The sequence below is a fragment of the Ovis aries genome, chromosome 4 (assembly GCF_016772045.2).
Source record: "Ovis aries strain OAR_USU_Benz2616 breed Rambouillet chromosome 4, ARS-UI_Ramb_v3.0, whole genome shotgun sequence".
Lineage (NCBI taxonomy): Eukaryota > Metazoa > Chordata > Mammalia > Artiodactyla > Bovidae > Ovis > Ovis aries.
Window position 1 is genome coordinate 52,482,799 of NC_056057.1, and position 16,461 is coordinate 52,499,259.

At 36.6% G+C, this 16,461-nt stretch overlaps 1 protein-coding gene across 1 annotated transcript in view; it reads left to right on the forward strand.

The window, feature by feature from the left end:
- Nucleotides 1-1,356: 1,356 nt before the first annotated feature.
- Nucleotides 1,357-16,461, forward strand: part of ASZ1 (ankyrin repeat, SAM and basic leucine zipper domain containing 1) — a 68,140-nt gene continuing 53,035 nt past the window's right edge. Inside the window, 4 exon segments of the mRNA NM_001195309.2 lie at nucleotides 1,357-1,461; nucleotides 1,844-1,943; nucleotides 11,841-11,963; nucleotides 13,717-13,828. Coding sequence (NP_001182238.1) covers nucleotides 1,357-1,461; nucleotides 1,844-1,943; nucleotides 11,841-11,963; nucleotides 13,717-13,828 — 440 coding nt within the window.

The window sequence follows — 16,461 nt, forward strand, 5'->3', positions numbered from 1 at the left end:
GATGTTCCCCCAAACTTAGTTATGACTGACTGTGCTCAATGATCCAGAACATTTATGGAATGAATTCATTTAGAAAGACTGATCTTGTCCCCCAAATAACCACACTACTTAAAAATACTTATCCGTGAAAATCTTTGAAATAAATAACTTCAAAATCTTACACCAAAGACTCCCTAACGAAAAATATGCATGTATTGTAACATTTCCTAAGAATGGTGCATGGCTGTGCTGTGCTTAGTTGCTCAGTCTTGTCAGACACTTTGCGATCCCAGGGACTGTAGCCCCTCAGGCTCCTTTGTCCATGGAGGTTCTCTCACTCCAGTACTGGAGTGCCTTGCCACGCCCTCCTTCAGGGTATCTTCCCAACCCTGAAGGGATCGAACCGAGGTCTCCCACATTGCCAGCAGATTCTTTACAAGCTGAGCAACCATGGAAGCCCTGGTGCATGGCCACATTCTTTTAAAATTTTCTTTGGGTACATGCATGTGCCCTATTCATTGATAGGTCTGTTTTGGCAAAGATAATCACTGTGTTACGAATATTTCATCTAGAAATTAGAGTAGATGCAGAAAAGTGAGTTTGGGCTGCTTTCACCTGAAGTTGTTTGTACTGCTTACTTTCTGAAAGTTTAAATCATTTCTTCTTTCCAACTCATCTGATCCACTCTCTTGACTTTCCCCTTGCTTGATCATTTCCTTTAAGGGTTCTATATTGCTTATCTGTGAAAGTGTTTTGATGTCCTGAGGTTTCTAAATTTACGATGACATCCGCGATCACAAGAAATTCAAAGGAAGAATCCTCCTGATTCTTTTGTCGGCTCCCATTTATCTGCTCGCTGCTTGAATGTGCGGGTGATGCTCCTTGAGGAAATATTCTGGCCAACAGCATTGACCAAGGGACGCACATTTGACAGTGGATTTGTCAGGCGGGGACAGGTGAAGGGAATGGGAGCAAAAGCCTAGTTTTCGTGACACTGAAACGCCATTCTGCTCCTGCCACAAGTGGGGCATTCTTTAAACTCTAAGAACCTCATCAGGCAAATACCCTAAAAAGAAAGAAGGGTAAGACTCCCGCCCCCGAAAAGTATTGGCAACACTGGCCACAAAGTCAGGTCTGCCCAGCCTGTCACGCTGGCCAGTTTCCCTCTCCCGAGGGTTTTATGACTGGCAGACCGGACTCAGGGCCGCTGCGCGCGCTCACGCGCCTGCGCTGGAGGGTCCAAAGCCCCAACGCTGGCGCGTCGCGCCTGCCCGCACAGCCTTTCCCGCGCAGGCTTACGCACTGCCCAGTGCGCAGGCGCAGATGGAGCCGGTGGGCAGGCAGCCCGCCAGTACCGTGCGGAGAGGGCAGGGTGGTATGGCGGCGGGCCCCCTACGCGGTCTAGCAGTGGCTGGTGGAGGCGAGAGTAGCGAGAGTGAGGATGACGGCTGGGAGATTGGGTATCTCGACCGGACAGCTCAGGTAGCAAAGGAGGCCTTGTCTTGGCCGCACCTGAATCGGCCTTCCCTGGCCATGAAACCTCTTCCTTGCCTGTCTTTCCCTAAAATTTTTTCCCAGCGTGAATACAGGCTTTTGGACAAACTCGCAGTTTCCCTCTCATTTCCCTACTGTGTTTTCCATCAAATACGCCTTTTTAGGTTGTCAATATGGCTCTTCTGGGTTTGAACACCTCATTACCCATTCCCTTTAAAGATCCCTTTTTAGTTATGAATTAGACGCAAATTTTGTATTTTGCCTCCCCCCCAACCCCTAAAATGATGTACCTAAAACCAATCATTATTGTTTCCCAATGCACTGGGAATGAAAATATGTATAACAATTTTTTTTTTTCCTTCGTTCTTAGAAATTAAAAGGACCGTTACCCGTTGAAGAAAGGCAGGAAACATTTAAGAAGGCTTTGACCTCAGGCAATATTTCATTGGTCGAGGAGCTCCTAGATTCTGGTGAGAGTCAAGGGATGGTTTCAAACCTCGCACAGTTGTTTCAATTCACAGGGATTCCGTGTTTTAAAAGATTTGAGTTGGTTTTATAATGGAAGCACAGTGAATGTTAGTCATATCACGTGTCCTGCATATCTTACTTAACTCTGAGTTCTCTCTGCCTTATTTTTCCCTCTGATACAAATTTGGAATGCTACTGCTGATTACCTTCCATCAGTTCTTCCACTTCCTTTGAAAGGTCTACTCTGACTAAGCCTACCGTGCTTTGATAATCTTGACTCACTTTTCTCAACATTTATCTGTCTATAATTTTGATTGTGTGTTTCTCAAGAGTTGTTCCCAGTTATGTACATTTTCGTTACAGTCTTTGCCTGTGTTGGTTGTGTCAGTGTGTGAATGAGAACAAAGTAGGAATGTATCTGGATACCTTTTCCTGCCTATCGCCTGTTCAGTGTGCTTCTTTGGGCAAGTCATTTAAACTTCCAGAGCCTCTGTGTCTCTATAAAACATCATAATTATGTCTTGGGTCCCATGACGTTTTTCTGTTTGCTAAATATTTTTTTTTAATTACCTTGACATGGAAGTGTGACTTTTCGATATTGACTGAAATTAATCAAAGGAGTAATAAGCATCCACTGTCTGCTTGTAAATACAACACATTCTCACACAAAATTGTATCTGGCAAAATGTTTTTCTTCTATGCTAGAGATGCATGGTTTAATGGAAAGTGAATCATTTGGGAAACAGTACAGTTCTGGATTTGATTACTAGCCTGCCACTTGGCTCTGTAATCCTGACCAAGTTAGGAAACCTTCTAAGCTTCAATGTCCCCATTTTCAAAAGCAAGATGCATTGGATCAAAGGGTTTTTATTTTTTGGGGGGGAGGGGAGATTAAAATGAGAGAATATATACAAGTCTTAGAACATATAGGCACTATATAAATATTAACTGTTGTACCAAGTAAGGATTGTGTGACTTTATGGACAATGGAACTTCAGTTCATAGGTAAAGAATTAAATAAAATTTGAATAATTGAAAGAGATCTAATACTAGGATATGAGTACATGCAGGAGTGTGCATAGTGTTGGATGGGATGGAATAGGCAGAAATTTCTTTTAGAAAAGAGAGCTTGTCTTGGGAGTAGTGGGACTAGATACAGTGAAGTGATGGAGTCTCTTGAAAGGACTTGAAAAGAGCCTTCTGGTAAAGTATTTTGTCAACCTTTTAAAATTTGTCTTTAATTACAAAAAATTTTAAGTTCCTTCTAAAAAACCAATAACAAACAGGTGTAAGTAGAGAAACACCTTTGTCCCCACTTTAACCTTCACTATCCTTGAAGTCTTACTTTAACGTGTAACTCCTATTTTAGTATCTCCTGATTTCCTCCCAGAGGTCATCATTTAACACTTAAAAAAGTATTCTTCATTTTTTGCCAAAGTCATACATATTCTGTACTAGTTGGAAATCTTAATAAAAAAATGAAAGCTCCTTTTGAGTCAGGCATTTTTAGTAGTCCAACGATAACACTGGTTTTTGCTTTTCTGCTATGCACTAACATTTTCAGTTCTCTTTAAATTATTAAGTATTTTGGACAGTCGAAAATGTATGGAGACTTACCTTTTTCCTCCTGGAGATTAGCAGTCTCCTATAGTTGGTATTTTTTATTCCTATGCATGTCTTTATACTTTTACCACATATGTATATATCCACAAACAATATAGTGTTATTTTGAATCGTTTTTTTTTTTTGAGCTATGTAAAACTATCTTGTGTCAATTCTTTTAAACTTTTCTTTTTGCATTTATGCTTAGAACATCATGTGTTTAATAATTTACTTTTTTGAGTTTAGAGGTGATGATTACTAAGAATTTTTATACTAAAATGCCACATTTGCTTATCTTTATCTTCACATCTTTTCCTTTTTACTTTTGCTGTCACAGTTTGAGCAGTAATGTCAATAAGGAAAGAATAATTTTCTCTGATCTTATTCATACGCTTTCAGTTGCAGCAGTTTAAAGAGAAAAATTTGTTAGAGAAGACAAGTTGGGACAGCAGTATATTGTTTATAGAATACTTAGACAGTTTTCTGATGTTTTCTCCAAGGAATTATCATGTACCTTATATCAGTTAAAGTTAGACAACTGGGAATTTGACAAATAATCTTTCAGCACCTTAGTGTTCCTACAGAAAAATACTGAGTCTTCACAGAAATAAAGTGAGTACTCCCTAACAAGTTTGCTTTCCTTCAGTGATATCACCTTTTGCAGATGAAACACTTTATAGCCAGAGTATAAAACCTGTCAAATATAAGGTATTAAGGGAAGGCTGTATTCAGTGGTTTTTCATATGCAAGTTTTCCCTCTTTGAAATAGAAAGATGTTCTATTTTCTTTCTTTTCTTAAAATTAGCAGATATTTCTTAGGTTCAGGAGAAAGTTCACCATTTATATATTAAGCTCTTCATATAGCAAAGGCTTTACATAAATTTAATGGGTTATGTTCACTGCCTCATTATAACTTTGTCTTTGTATCATATCTTCTATGCTTCTCGCCAGTCTTAGATCCAAACCTAGATTAGTTCACCAGTTTTTTTAATGTGACTAAACCAGTCAGTGCTATGGGGGGAAATTAGATTACTTCACGGATTTGTACCATTAATGATTGATTTGAGGGTTTTTAGGGCATCTGGCTTTCTCTCATCCTTTCTTAACAGTTATCATCCATCTCTTCCTGTCTCACTCTGGATGGTGGCTATCTAAAACTTAATCCTACTTCTCAGGCCTGATATCTCATCTGTGCTTCTTACTCTAGCTCATTGTTTCATTCATTTGTCCAAAGCAAACTTGATAGTTATTTTCTTTTTTTTATGTCGTTTATTTTTAATGCCAGAACAGTATTCCTGATGCAATTTTAATATTTCATTAAGGTATTAACTTTTATATTATGAGCTGTATCCAAGGTTTTAATGTTTTTTAATTAATTTTTTAATTGAAGATAATTGATTTATAGAATTTTGTTGTTTTTTTGTTAAACCTCAACATGAATCAGCCATACATATATCCTCTCCCTTTTGAACCCCCCTCCCATCTCTCCCCATCCCACCCCGCTAGGCTGATACAGAGCCCCTGTTTGAGTTTCCTGAGCCATACAGCAAATTCCCATTGGCTGTCTATTTTATATATGGTAATATAAGTTTCCATGTTATCTTTTCATACATCTCACCCTCTCCTCTCCTCTCCCCATGCCCATAAGTCTTATCCTCTATGTCTTTCTTTCTCCATTGAAAGTGAAAGTGAAGTCGCTCAGTCATGTCCAACTCTTTGCGACCCCAGGCTCCTCTGTCCATGGGATTTTCCAGGCAATAGTACTGGAGTGGATTGCCATTTCCTTCTCCAGGGGATCTTCCCGACCCAGGAATCGAACCTGGGTCTCCCACATTGTAGACAGATGTATAACCGTCTGAGCCACCAGGGAAGTTTTTCTCCATTGGTGCCCTGTAAATAAATTCTTCAGTACCATTTTTCTATATTCTCTCTCTGTCTATATATATATATATATGTATTAGAATATGATATTTATCCTCTTTCTGACTTACTTCACTCTGTATAATAGGTTCTAGGTTCATCCACTTCATTAGAACTGACTCAAGTGTGTTCCTTTTTATGGCTGAGTAATATTCCATTGTGTGTATTACTACAACTTTTTTATCCATTCATCTGTTGATGGACATCTATGCTGCTTCCATGTTCTAGCTACTGTAAATAGTGCTGCAGTGAAAAATGGGATACATGTGTCTTTTTCAATTTTGGTTTCCTCAGGGTATATGCCTAGGAGTGGGATTGGTTGGTCATATGGTGATTTTATTCCTAGTTTTTTTAAGAAATCTCCATACCGTCTTCTGTAGCGACTGTATCACTTTACATTCACACCAACAGTGCAAGAGCATTCCCTTTTTTCCACACCCTTTCCAGAATTTATTGTTTGTAGACTTTTTGATGATGGCCATTCTGACCTGTGTGAGGTGATATCTCATTGTAGTTTTGATTTGTGTTTCTCTAATAATGAGAGATATTGAGCATCTTTTCATGTGTTTGTGAGCCCATCTGTATGTCTTTGGAGAAATGTCTGTTTAAGTCTTTTTCCCACTTTTTGATTGGGTTGTTTGTTTTCTCTGGCATTGAGTTGTATGAGCTGATGTATATTTTGGAAATTAATCCTTTGCCAGTTGTTTCATTTACTATTATTTTCTCCCATTTAAAGAGTTGTCTTTTCACCTTGTTTATAGTTTCCTTTGCTGTGCAAAAGTTTTTAAGTTTAATCAGGTCCCACTTGTTTACTTTTGTTTTTATTTCCATTACTCTAGAAGGTGAGTCAAAGAGGATGTTTCTTTGATTTATGTCATCAAGTGTTCTGCCTATGTTTTCCTCTAAGAGTTTTATAGTTTCTGGTCTTACATTTATGTCTTTAATTCGAGTTTATCTTTGTGTATGGTGTTAGGAAGTGTTCTAATTTCATTCTTCCACATGTAGCTGTCCAGTTTTCCCAGCACCATTTATTGAAGAGGCTGTCTTTGCCCCATTGTATATTCTTGCCTCCTTTGTCAAAAATAGGTACTCATAGGTGCATGGGTTTATTTCTGGGCTTTCTATCTTGTTCCATTGGTCTGTATTTTTTGTGCCAGTACCATACTGTCTTGATGACTGTAGCCTTGTAGTATAATCTGATCTCAGGAAGGTTGATTCCCCCAGCTCCATTTTTCTTTCTCAAGACTGCTTTGGCTGTTCGGGGTCTTTTGTGTTTCCATATGAATTGTGAAATTTTTTGTTCTAGTTCTGTGAAAATTGTCATTGGTAATTTGATAGGGATCACATTGAATCTGTAGATTGTATTTAATAGTATAGTCATCTTCACAATATTGATTCTTCCTACCCAGGAACATGGATTATCTCTCCATCTATTTATGTCATCTTTGATTTCTTTCAGTAGTGTCTTATAATTTTATGTATACAGTTCTTTTGTCTCCTTAAGTAAGTTTATTCCTAGATATTTTATTCTTTTTGTTGCAGTGGTAAATGGGATTGATTCCTTAATTTCTCTTTCTGATTTTTCATTGTTAGTATATATAAATAGAAGTGATTTCTGTGTATTGATTTTGTATCCTGTAACTTTGCTAAATTCACTGTTTAGCTCTAGTAATTTTCTCATATTATCTTTAGGGTTTTCTATGTACAGTATCATGTCATCTTCAAACAGTGAGAGCTTTACTTCTTTTCTGATTTGGATTTCTTTTATTTCTTTTTCTTCTCTGATGGCTATAGCTAGGACTTCCAGAACTATGTTGAATAATAGTGATGAAAGTGGATACCCTCGTCTTGTACCTGATCTTAGGGGGAATGCTTTCAATTTTTCAACATTGAGAATGTTTGCTGTAGGCTTATCATATACGGCCTTACTATGTTGAGGTAGGTTCCTTCTGTGTCCATTTTTTTGAAGAGTTTTAATCATAAATGGGTGCTGAATTTTGTCAAAGGCTTTTTCTGCATCTATTGAGATTATTATGTGATTTTTATCTTTCAGTTTGTTAATAAGATGTCTCACATTGATTGATTTGCATATATTGAAGAATCCTTGCATCCCTGGAATAAACCCAACTTGATCATGGCATATGAGCTTTTTGATGTATTGCTGAATTCTGTTTGCTAAAATTTTGTTGAGTTTTGCATCTGTGTTCATCAGTGATATTAGCCTATAGTTTTCTTTTTTTGTGTTGTCTTTATCTGTTTTTGGTATCAGGGTGATGGTGGCCTCATAGAATGAGTTTGAAAGTGTTCCTTCCTCTGCAGTTTTTTGAAAGAGTTTTAGAAGGATAAGCATTAGCACTTCTCTAAGTGTTTGGTAGAATTCTCTTGTGAAGCCATCTGCTCCTGGGCTTTTGATTTTTGGAAGATTTTTTATCACACTTCAATTTCAGTGCTTGTAATTGGGTTGTTCATAATTTCTATTTCTTCCTGGTTCAGTCTTGGAAGATTGAAGTTTTCTAAGAATCTGTCCGTTTCTTCCAGGTTATGCATTTTATTGTCTTATACTTGTTCATAATAGTCTCTTATAATCCTTTGTATTTCTGCATTGTCTGTTGTAACCTCTCCTTTCTCATTTCTAATTTTGTTGATTTGATTCTTCTCTCTTTTTTTTCTTGATGAGTCTGGCTAAAGGTTTGTCAATTTGGTTTATCTCCTCAAAGAACCAGCTTTTGGTTTTATTAATCTTTACTGTTGTTTCTTTCATGTCTTTTTCATTTATTTCTGCTCAGATCTTTATGATTTATTTCTTTCTACTAATTTTGTTTTTTTTGTTTGTTGTTGTTCTTTTTCCAGTTGTTTTAGGTGCAAAGTTAGGTTGTCTATTTGATGTGGTTTTTTTTTTGTTTGTTTCTTGAGGTAGGATTGTATTACTATAAGCTTCCTTCTTAGAACTGCTTTTGCTGCATCTCATAGGTTTTGAGTTGTTGTGTTTTCATTGTTACTTGTTTCTAGAAATTTTTTGATTTCTCTTTTTATTTCTTTAGTAACCTGTTGGTTATTTAGAAACTTCTTGTTTAATCTCCATGTGTTTGTGTTTCTTACAGTTTTTTTCTTGTAATTAATATCTGGTCTCATAGCGTTGTGGTTGGAGAAGATGCTTGATATGATTTAAATTTTCTTAAATTTACTGAGGTTTGATTTGTGACCCAAGATGTGGTCTATCCTGGAGAATGTTCCATGTGCACTTGAAAAGAAGGTGTATTCTTTTGCTTTTGGATAGAATGTCCTGAGATATCAATGAGATCCAGCTCATCTAATGTATCATTTAAGACTTGCATTTCCTTATTAATTTTCTGTTTTGATGATCTGTCCATTGGTGTGAGTGGGGTGTTAAAGTCTCCTACTATTATTATGTTACTGTCAGTTTCTCCTTTTATGTCTGTTAGTGTTTGTCTTATGTATTGAGGTGCTCCTATGATGGGTGCATAAGTATTTACAATTGTTATGTCTGCCTCTTGGATTGATCCCTTGATCATTAGGCAATGTCCTTCTTTATGTCTTGTAATATTCTTTATTTTAAGGTCTGTTTTGTCTGATATGAGGATTGCTACTCCAGCATTCTTTTGCCTCCCATTTGCATGGAATATATTTTTTTTGTCCTCTCACTTTCAGTCTGTATGTGTCTTGAGATCTGAAGTGGGTTTCTTGTAGACAGCATGTATATGGGTCTTGTTTTGGTATCCATTCAGCCAGTCTGTGTCTTTTGGTTGGAGCATTTAATCCATTTACATTTAAAGTAATTATTGCTATATATGTTCCTATTGCCGTTTTCTTTAATTGTTTGGGGTTGATTTTGTGTATCTTTTTCCTCTCTTGTTTTTCTTAACTATATAAGTCCCTTTATCATTTGTTGTAAAGCTGGTTTGGTGGTACTGAATTCTCTTAAGTTTTGTTTGTCTGAAAAGCTTTTTATTTCTCAATCAATTTTGAATGAGATCCTTGCCAGGTACAGTAATCTTGGTTGTAGATTTTTCCCTCTCAGTACTTTTAAATATATCCTGCCATTCTCTTCTGGCCTGCAGAGTTTCTGCTGAAAGATCAGCTGTTAAATGTATGGGGTTTCCCTTGTTTGTTACTTTTTGCTTTTCCCTTGCTGTTTTTAATATTCTTTCTTTGTGTTTAGTCTCTGTTAATTTGATTAGTATGTGTCTTGGCGTGTTTCTCCTTGGGTTTATCCTGTATGGGACTTCGTGCCTCTTGAACTTGATTATTTCCTTTTCCATGTTGGGGAAATTTTCAACTATAATCTCTTCAAAACTTTTCTCATACCCTTTCTTTTTCTCTTCTTCTTCTGGGGCCCCCATAATTCAAATGTTCGTGTGTTTGATATTGTCCCATAGGTCTCTGAGCCTATCCTCACTTCTTTTCATTGTTTTTACTTTATTCTGCTCTTCAGAAGTTATTTCCACTATTTTATCTTCCAGCTCACTGATTCGTTCTTCTGCTTCAGATATTCTGCTATTCATTCCTTTTAAGGTATTTTTAACTTCCGTAATTGTGTTGTTTATCTCTCTGTGCTTATTCTTTAATTCTTCTAGGTCTTTGTTAATTGATTCTTGCACTTTCTCCATTATGTTTTCAAGGTTTTTGACCATCTTTACTATCGTTATTCTGAATTCTTTTTCAGATAGTTTGCCTATTTCCTCATTTATTTGGACTTGTGTTCATAGTTTGTTCCTTCATTTGTGTAGTATTTCTCTGTCTTTTCATTATTTTTTTTTTTTGAACTTATTGTGTTTGAGGTCTCCTTTTCCCAGGCTTCAAGGCTGAATTCTTTCTTCCTTTTGTTTTCTGCCCTCCTAAGGTCAGTCCAGTGGTTTGTGTAAGCTTGTATAGGGTGAGATTTGTGCTGAGTTTTTTTGTTCTTTTGTTTTTCCTCTAATGGCCATGGCTGAGTTAGGTAGTAATCCTATTTGCTGATGATTGGGTTTGTATTTTTGTTTTGTTTGTTGTTTGGATGAGGTGTCCTACACAGGGTGCTTGGGTGATGCCAGCTGTTGTATTCAAATGGTTTCCTTTGTGTGAGTTCCCACTATTTGATACTCCATAGAGTTAGTTCTCTGGTAGTCTAGGGTCTCGGAGTCAGTGCTCCTACTCCAGAGACTCAGGGCTTGATCTGTGAAAAGTTCTGCTCCATGGTTTAAATTCTGTTCTTGGCCTTCTCAAGAGTCTTTCCACCTCTAAGCTCTGCTTCTCTCTGTGTTGTTTCCACCTATGATAGGATCTCCAGTTAGATGGACAGAGGCTTCTCCTTTCAGTAGTCCCAGCTGAGAAACGTACCCCTTCCTCAAAAGTTTCAAGCAAAGAATTTGATATTTTCTATTTATTCTTTTTTAACACTCCTTTTCCTCAAAGTAACTTTACATTCCACTAACCCTGTCTTTGAACTATCCTTTTGTATTCCTTCTCTTTCTCAACTGCCCTTGCTCTGACTTTTGCTTGGACTTGTAACCTCATTACTAGGTCTCCCTGCCTCCTATCCCACTCTCAGCAGTGGTACCTAAATTGTCTTCTTAAAATACAATTGTAATAATGTAAATCCCTGGATCACAAAGTACAGTCTACATTTCTTAACAGAGCTTTCATAATCAAACCCTGACCTACCTTTTTAGCCTCACGTTTGGCCAGTAACCCATGGTTAAATTTTGCATTCAGAAGGAAGTTAAGAGAGTTTTAGTAAGGAGTATTTTCTATATTTGCCACCATAGAGATGTGTGATAATGTCTAACTAAAAAGACATTTTTACATCTGTGAAACTTCCCAACTGCCCTAGAAAGGAAAAGGTAGGATGTAAAAACCTGTCCTAATATAGATAACATATTATATGAAAAAAAGCCTTCCTGGTAGCTCAGTGGTAAAGAATCCACCCACTAATGCAGGAGATGTGGGAGACGTGGGTTCAGTCTCTGGTCAGGAAGATCCCCTGCAGAAGGAAATGGCAACCCACTCCATATTCTTTCGTAGAAAATCCCACGGACAGAGGAACCTGGTGGGCTACAATCTATGGGGTTGCAAAGAGTCAGAAACCACTGAGCAGCTGAACAACAAATATATGAAAAATATATTTGACAGATCCAGTCTCTTGAAATATAGTGACATGGAAGTGAACTATAGCAAAAGTGAAGTTAACTATTTTATTATAGTTCACATATAATTATTTTCTATTTTTCTTAAGCCGTTATTACCAAGAAATTCCCTTCCATTGTGAAGTACATGGTATATGTCACTGTGTGCAGTACTTTCAACATATTAATGTGACATGGATTTGTTTGTTTGTTTTGGTGAAGGAGGCTTGTAAAAGCTTGTTTTTGTATTAACAGGCATCAGTGTAGATACCAGCTTTCAGTATGGGTGGACTTCGCTTATGTATGCTGCTAGTGTTTCCAATGTAGAGCTGGTTCGGGTCCTTCTGGACAGAGGTGCTAATGCAAGCTTTGATAAGGGTAAGATGTTTTAAATATTTAAAATATGTGAACATTTACTTTGTATACTTCTCTGTTTAGAAACCAAATTATATTCTCTTTGGGGTAGTGATATATACTTTTTCCATGCTCTATTTTCATATACTCACTTCAAAATAAAAACTTGGCTCTTAAAAAATCATAATAAGGGTAAAATGTTTGAGGTAACTGATTATTTTTACTGTGATTTTCTTGATCCCCAAGCAACTATTATGCAAAGTAAAAAAAACTTAAAAGAGTTTTAAAAAAATATCTTCCTGTTATATAAACAGAAAACCAAATTAGAAACCATAGATATTTTGAAAAACCTTCCTTCCAAAGAGGTAGATTCCATTTATATTATCATTATAACGGATTGTGTTATTAATATGTACCTTTAAAAATCTGTGCTAGAGAGTTTTACAGCTCAATTCTGAATTATATCACTTAAAAATTGTTTCAAAGATAATTATTAAATCCATTTCTTTATTTGTTATTAAATAATTTCTATTCATTATTGCTTTGAATAAGAATATATGTACAAATCCTATTTAATTATTATATTGAATAACTATTTTTACATGTTTACAATAGACAGATTTACTTTTTAATTCAGATATAGTTTTCATGTGAGAATTTTCATATTAACTTTGTACTGCATTTGATATTTGTATGATCATTTCTATTCTGTTTTCTCATTTATATATTTTATATGATTTCATGTCTTAGCAATATTTTATGTTTAATCTGTTGCTGTGGCAGGTTTTTCTTTTTATTATGTCATTTAAAATATTACTAAATGGAAGCTATACTTAAATTTTTGAAAGTGTAAAATGTTCTGCCCAAAAAATTGATCAGTAGTTGTCTTTCTTTGCTTTTTGTAAACAGAGAATACCTTACAGTTATAAAACATTTTGCCCAGCATGTCCTCATAAATTATTTTGTTTATCTCACAGGCCCACTCAGGTAGAGGGCAGACATTAGCTTTTCAACTGTAAGGTAAATCTACTCAGAGACTAAGAGATCACTGGAGTCATAGTTTTTCAGTGACAGAACTGGGACCAGAATCTAGATTTCTATATTTGGTCAATAATGAACCACAAATATAAACCATGGCATGACTTAGTTTAAGTTCCCCAGTTCTTACTTGAGAATTATTTTTTGTCTTTTAATTAACCCTGTTCTCCACTGATGCCATAGGAGCCAAGGGAAGAAGAGTTTTAGGAAATGGGATGAGCTGAGAGAGATCAAGTAGGCAAGGACTAAAAAGAAACCAACAGGTGTAGCAGTTAGGACATCTTCAGTAGGAGGGTTTGGTCGTAAGCCAGATCTCAGTGAGTTTTAAATGAGTGAGAAGCAAAGAAGTGAAATTGGAGAATATCAGTCATTGTTTTTTATCCAAGGCAAATTTACCTGTTCAAGGCAAATTTTAATCAACCAAAAACTGTTCAGTTCCAGGCGGTAAATCTGCACAGAGCCCATGCTCTGAACCACTTTCCTATCCTCTTGAAGAAATGAGAATAGGGAAAGGAAATTAGTAAATGAACTGTAGATATACTTTGGAAATTGTTCATCCCTCATCTCAGTTTTAGGTGAAGGAATACAAAATTACCTGTTAAGAACAAGAGATCTGGGAATAAGTTACAGAAGTTTAAAAATGCAATAAATATTTAGAATGTTTTGAATGATAAAAGAAGTCAGCTAGTTACAATTTCTGATGTGTGCGGGCTTTTCCTCACTTTTCTTTTCATTATAGATAAGCAAACTGTTTTGATTACTGCATGTTCTGCTCGTGGCTCAGAGGAAAAGATCTTGAAGTGTATAGAGCTACTACTTTCAAGAAATGCTGATCCAAATGTCGCTTGTAGGTAAGAATCTTACTGTTGGTTCAAAAATGATGAAGATGTACTTTTCTTTGATTATCAGTCTTTTCTTTGTTAAACATTTGACAGCATGATTTTTTAAAAAGCATAACCAATATGTGTTTACTTGGCCATATAACTGATGAATGAAAATAGGTCATAAGGTCATGATTCCAATTGTATAAGTGTGTCAAAGGACAGGTATATCATCAAAAGTAGTCTTTCATATTTTAATTTTGGAAGAAAATGCTAAGAAGTTGATGTGAGAGGAAGAAAGATAATTATTAACTGTATCACTTTCCTTTGAATTGCACACTCAAAAGAATATGATAATTGAGCTATAATAGTAAAGCCTCTTAGCATTCTCTCTATAAACACTTATCGACAGAAGTCTGTTTCAGTGTGTAAAGTAGCATGGAAGCCCTTCTGTATTCTGTGGATATAATGAAAATGACAGAGTATTAGTTTGTATATAATATGAAAAAAAGAAAAAGAGAATTTTATCTGTATTACAGACAGAAAGATAATTCTAGATCTTAAAATGGAAGTGATTCACTAGTCAAATGTACCACTTGGTTCTATTTGCACTAAAGGTGAAGAGAAGAATAAAAATTAGGACAAAACTATTGAGTTCCCTTTGTTGTTCAGTCACTCAGTCCTGTTGGTTTGCAACCCCATGAATTGTAGCATGCCTATCTTCCCTATCTTTCACCATCTCCTGGAGTTTTCTTAGACTCATATCCATTGTGCCAGTGATGCTATCCAAGCATCTTATCCTCTGTCGCCTCCTCCTCCTCCTGCCTTCAGTCATTCCCAGCATCAGAGTTAGCTCTGCGCATCAGGTAGCCACAGTATTGGAGCTTCAGCTTCAGCCTCAGCCCTTCCAATGAATAGTCATGGTTGATTTCCTTTAGGATTGACTGGTTTGATCTCCTTGCAGTTCAAGGGACTCTCAAGTCTTCCCTAGCACCACAGTTCAAAGGCATCAATTCTTTGTGCTCAGCCTTCTTTATTGTCCAGCTCTCATATCCATACATGACTACTAGAAAAACCATAACTTTGACCAATACAGACCTTTGTCAGGAAGTAATGTCTCTGCTTTTTAATATGCTACGTAGGTTTTTCATTGCTTTTCTTCCAAGGAGCAAGCAAGTTTTTAATTTAGTCACTGTTAACAGTGATTTTGGAGCCCAAGAAAATAAAGTCAGCTACTGTTTTCATTGTTTCCCTATCTATTTGCCATGAAGTGATGGGACCAGATGCCATGATCTTAGTTTTCTGAATATTGAGTTTTAAGCCAACTTTTTCACTCTCCTCTTTCACCTTCATCAAGAGGCTCTTTAGTTCCTCTTTGCTTTCTGCCATAAGGGTGGTGTCATCTACATATCTGAGGTTATTGATATTTCTCCCAGCATTCTTGATTGCAGCTGGTGTTTCATCCAGCCCGGCATTTCACATAATGTACTCTGCATATGTTAAATAAGCAGGGTGACAATATACAGCCTTGATGTACTCCTTTCCCAATTTGAAACCAGTCTGTTGTTCCATGTCCGGTTCTAACTGTTGCTTCTTGACCTGCATACAGATTTCTCAGGAGGCAGGTCAGGTGGTCTGGTAGTCTCACTTCTATAAGAATCCTCCACAGTTTGTTGTGATCTACACAGTCAAAGGCTTTAGCGTATTCAATGAAACAGAAGTAGATGTTTTTCTGGAATTTTCTAGCTTTTTCTATGATCCAACAGATGTTTGTAATTTGATCTCTGGTTCCTCTTTTCTAAATCCAGCTTGTATATTGGGAAGTTCTTCATTCACATACTATTGAAGCCTAGCTTGAAGGATTTTGAGTATTACTTTGCTAGCATGTGAAATGAGCTCAGTTGTACAGTAGTTTGAACGTTCTTTGGCATTGCCCTTTTTTGGGACTGGAATGAAAACTGACCTTTTCTGGTCCTGTGACCATGGCAGAGTTTTCCAAATTTGCTGGCATTTTGAGTGGAGCACTTTCATAGCATCATCTTTTAGAATTCGAAATAGCTCAGCTGGAATTGTCACCTCCACTCGCTTTGTTCATAGTGATGTTTCCTAAGGCCCACATGACTTCACATTCCAGGATGTCTGGCTCTGGGTGAGTGATAACCACTCTACCATCATGGTTATCCAGGTCATTAAGATCTTTTTTGTATAGTTCTGTCTATTCTTATCACCTCTTCTTAATATCTTCTGCTTCTGTTAGGTCCTTAGTGTTTCTGTCCTTTATTTTGCCCATCTTTATATGGAATATTCCCTTTGTATCTCTGATTTTCTTGAAGAGATCTCTAGTCTTTCCCATTCTATTGTTTTCCTCTATTTCTTTGCATTGTTCACTTAAAAGGGTTTCTTATCTCTCCTTGCTGTTGTCTGGAACTCGGCATTCAGATTGGTATATCTTTCCTTTTCTCCTTTGTTTTTTGCTTCTCTTCTTTTCTCAGCTAATTGTAAGGCCTCCTCAGACAACCATTTTGTCTTTTTGTATTTATTTTTCTTGGGGATGGTTTTGAGCACTGTCTCCTGTACAGTGTCATGAACCTCTGTCCATAGTTCTTCAGGCAGTCTGTCTATCATATCTAATCCCTTGAATCTATTTGTCACTTCCACTGTAT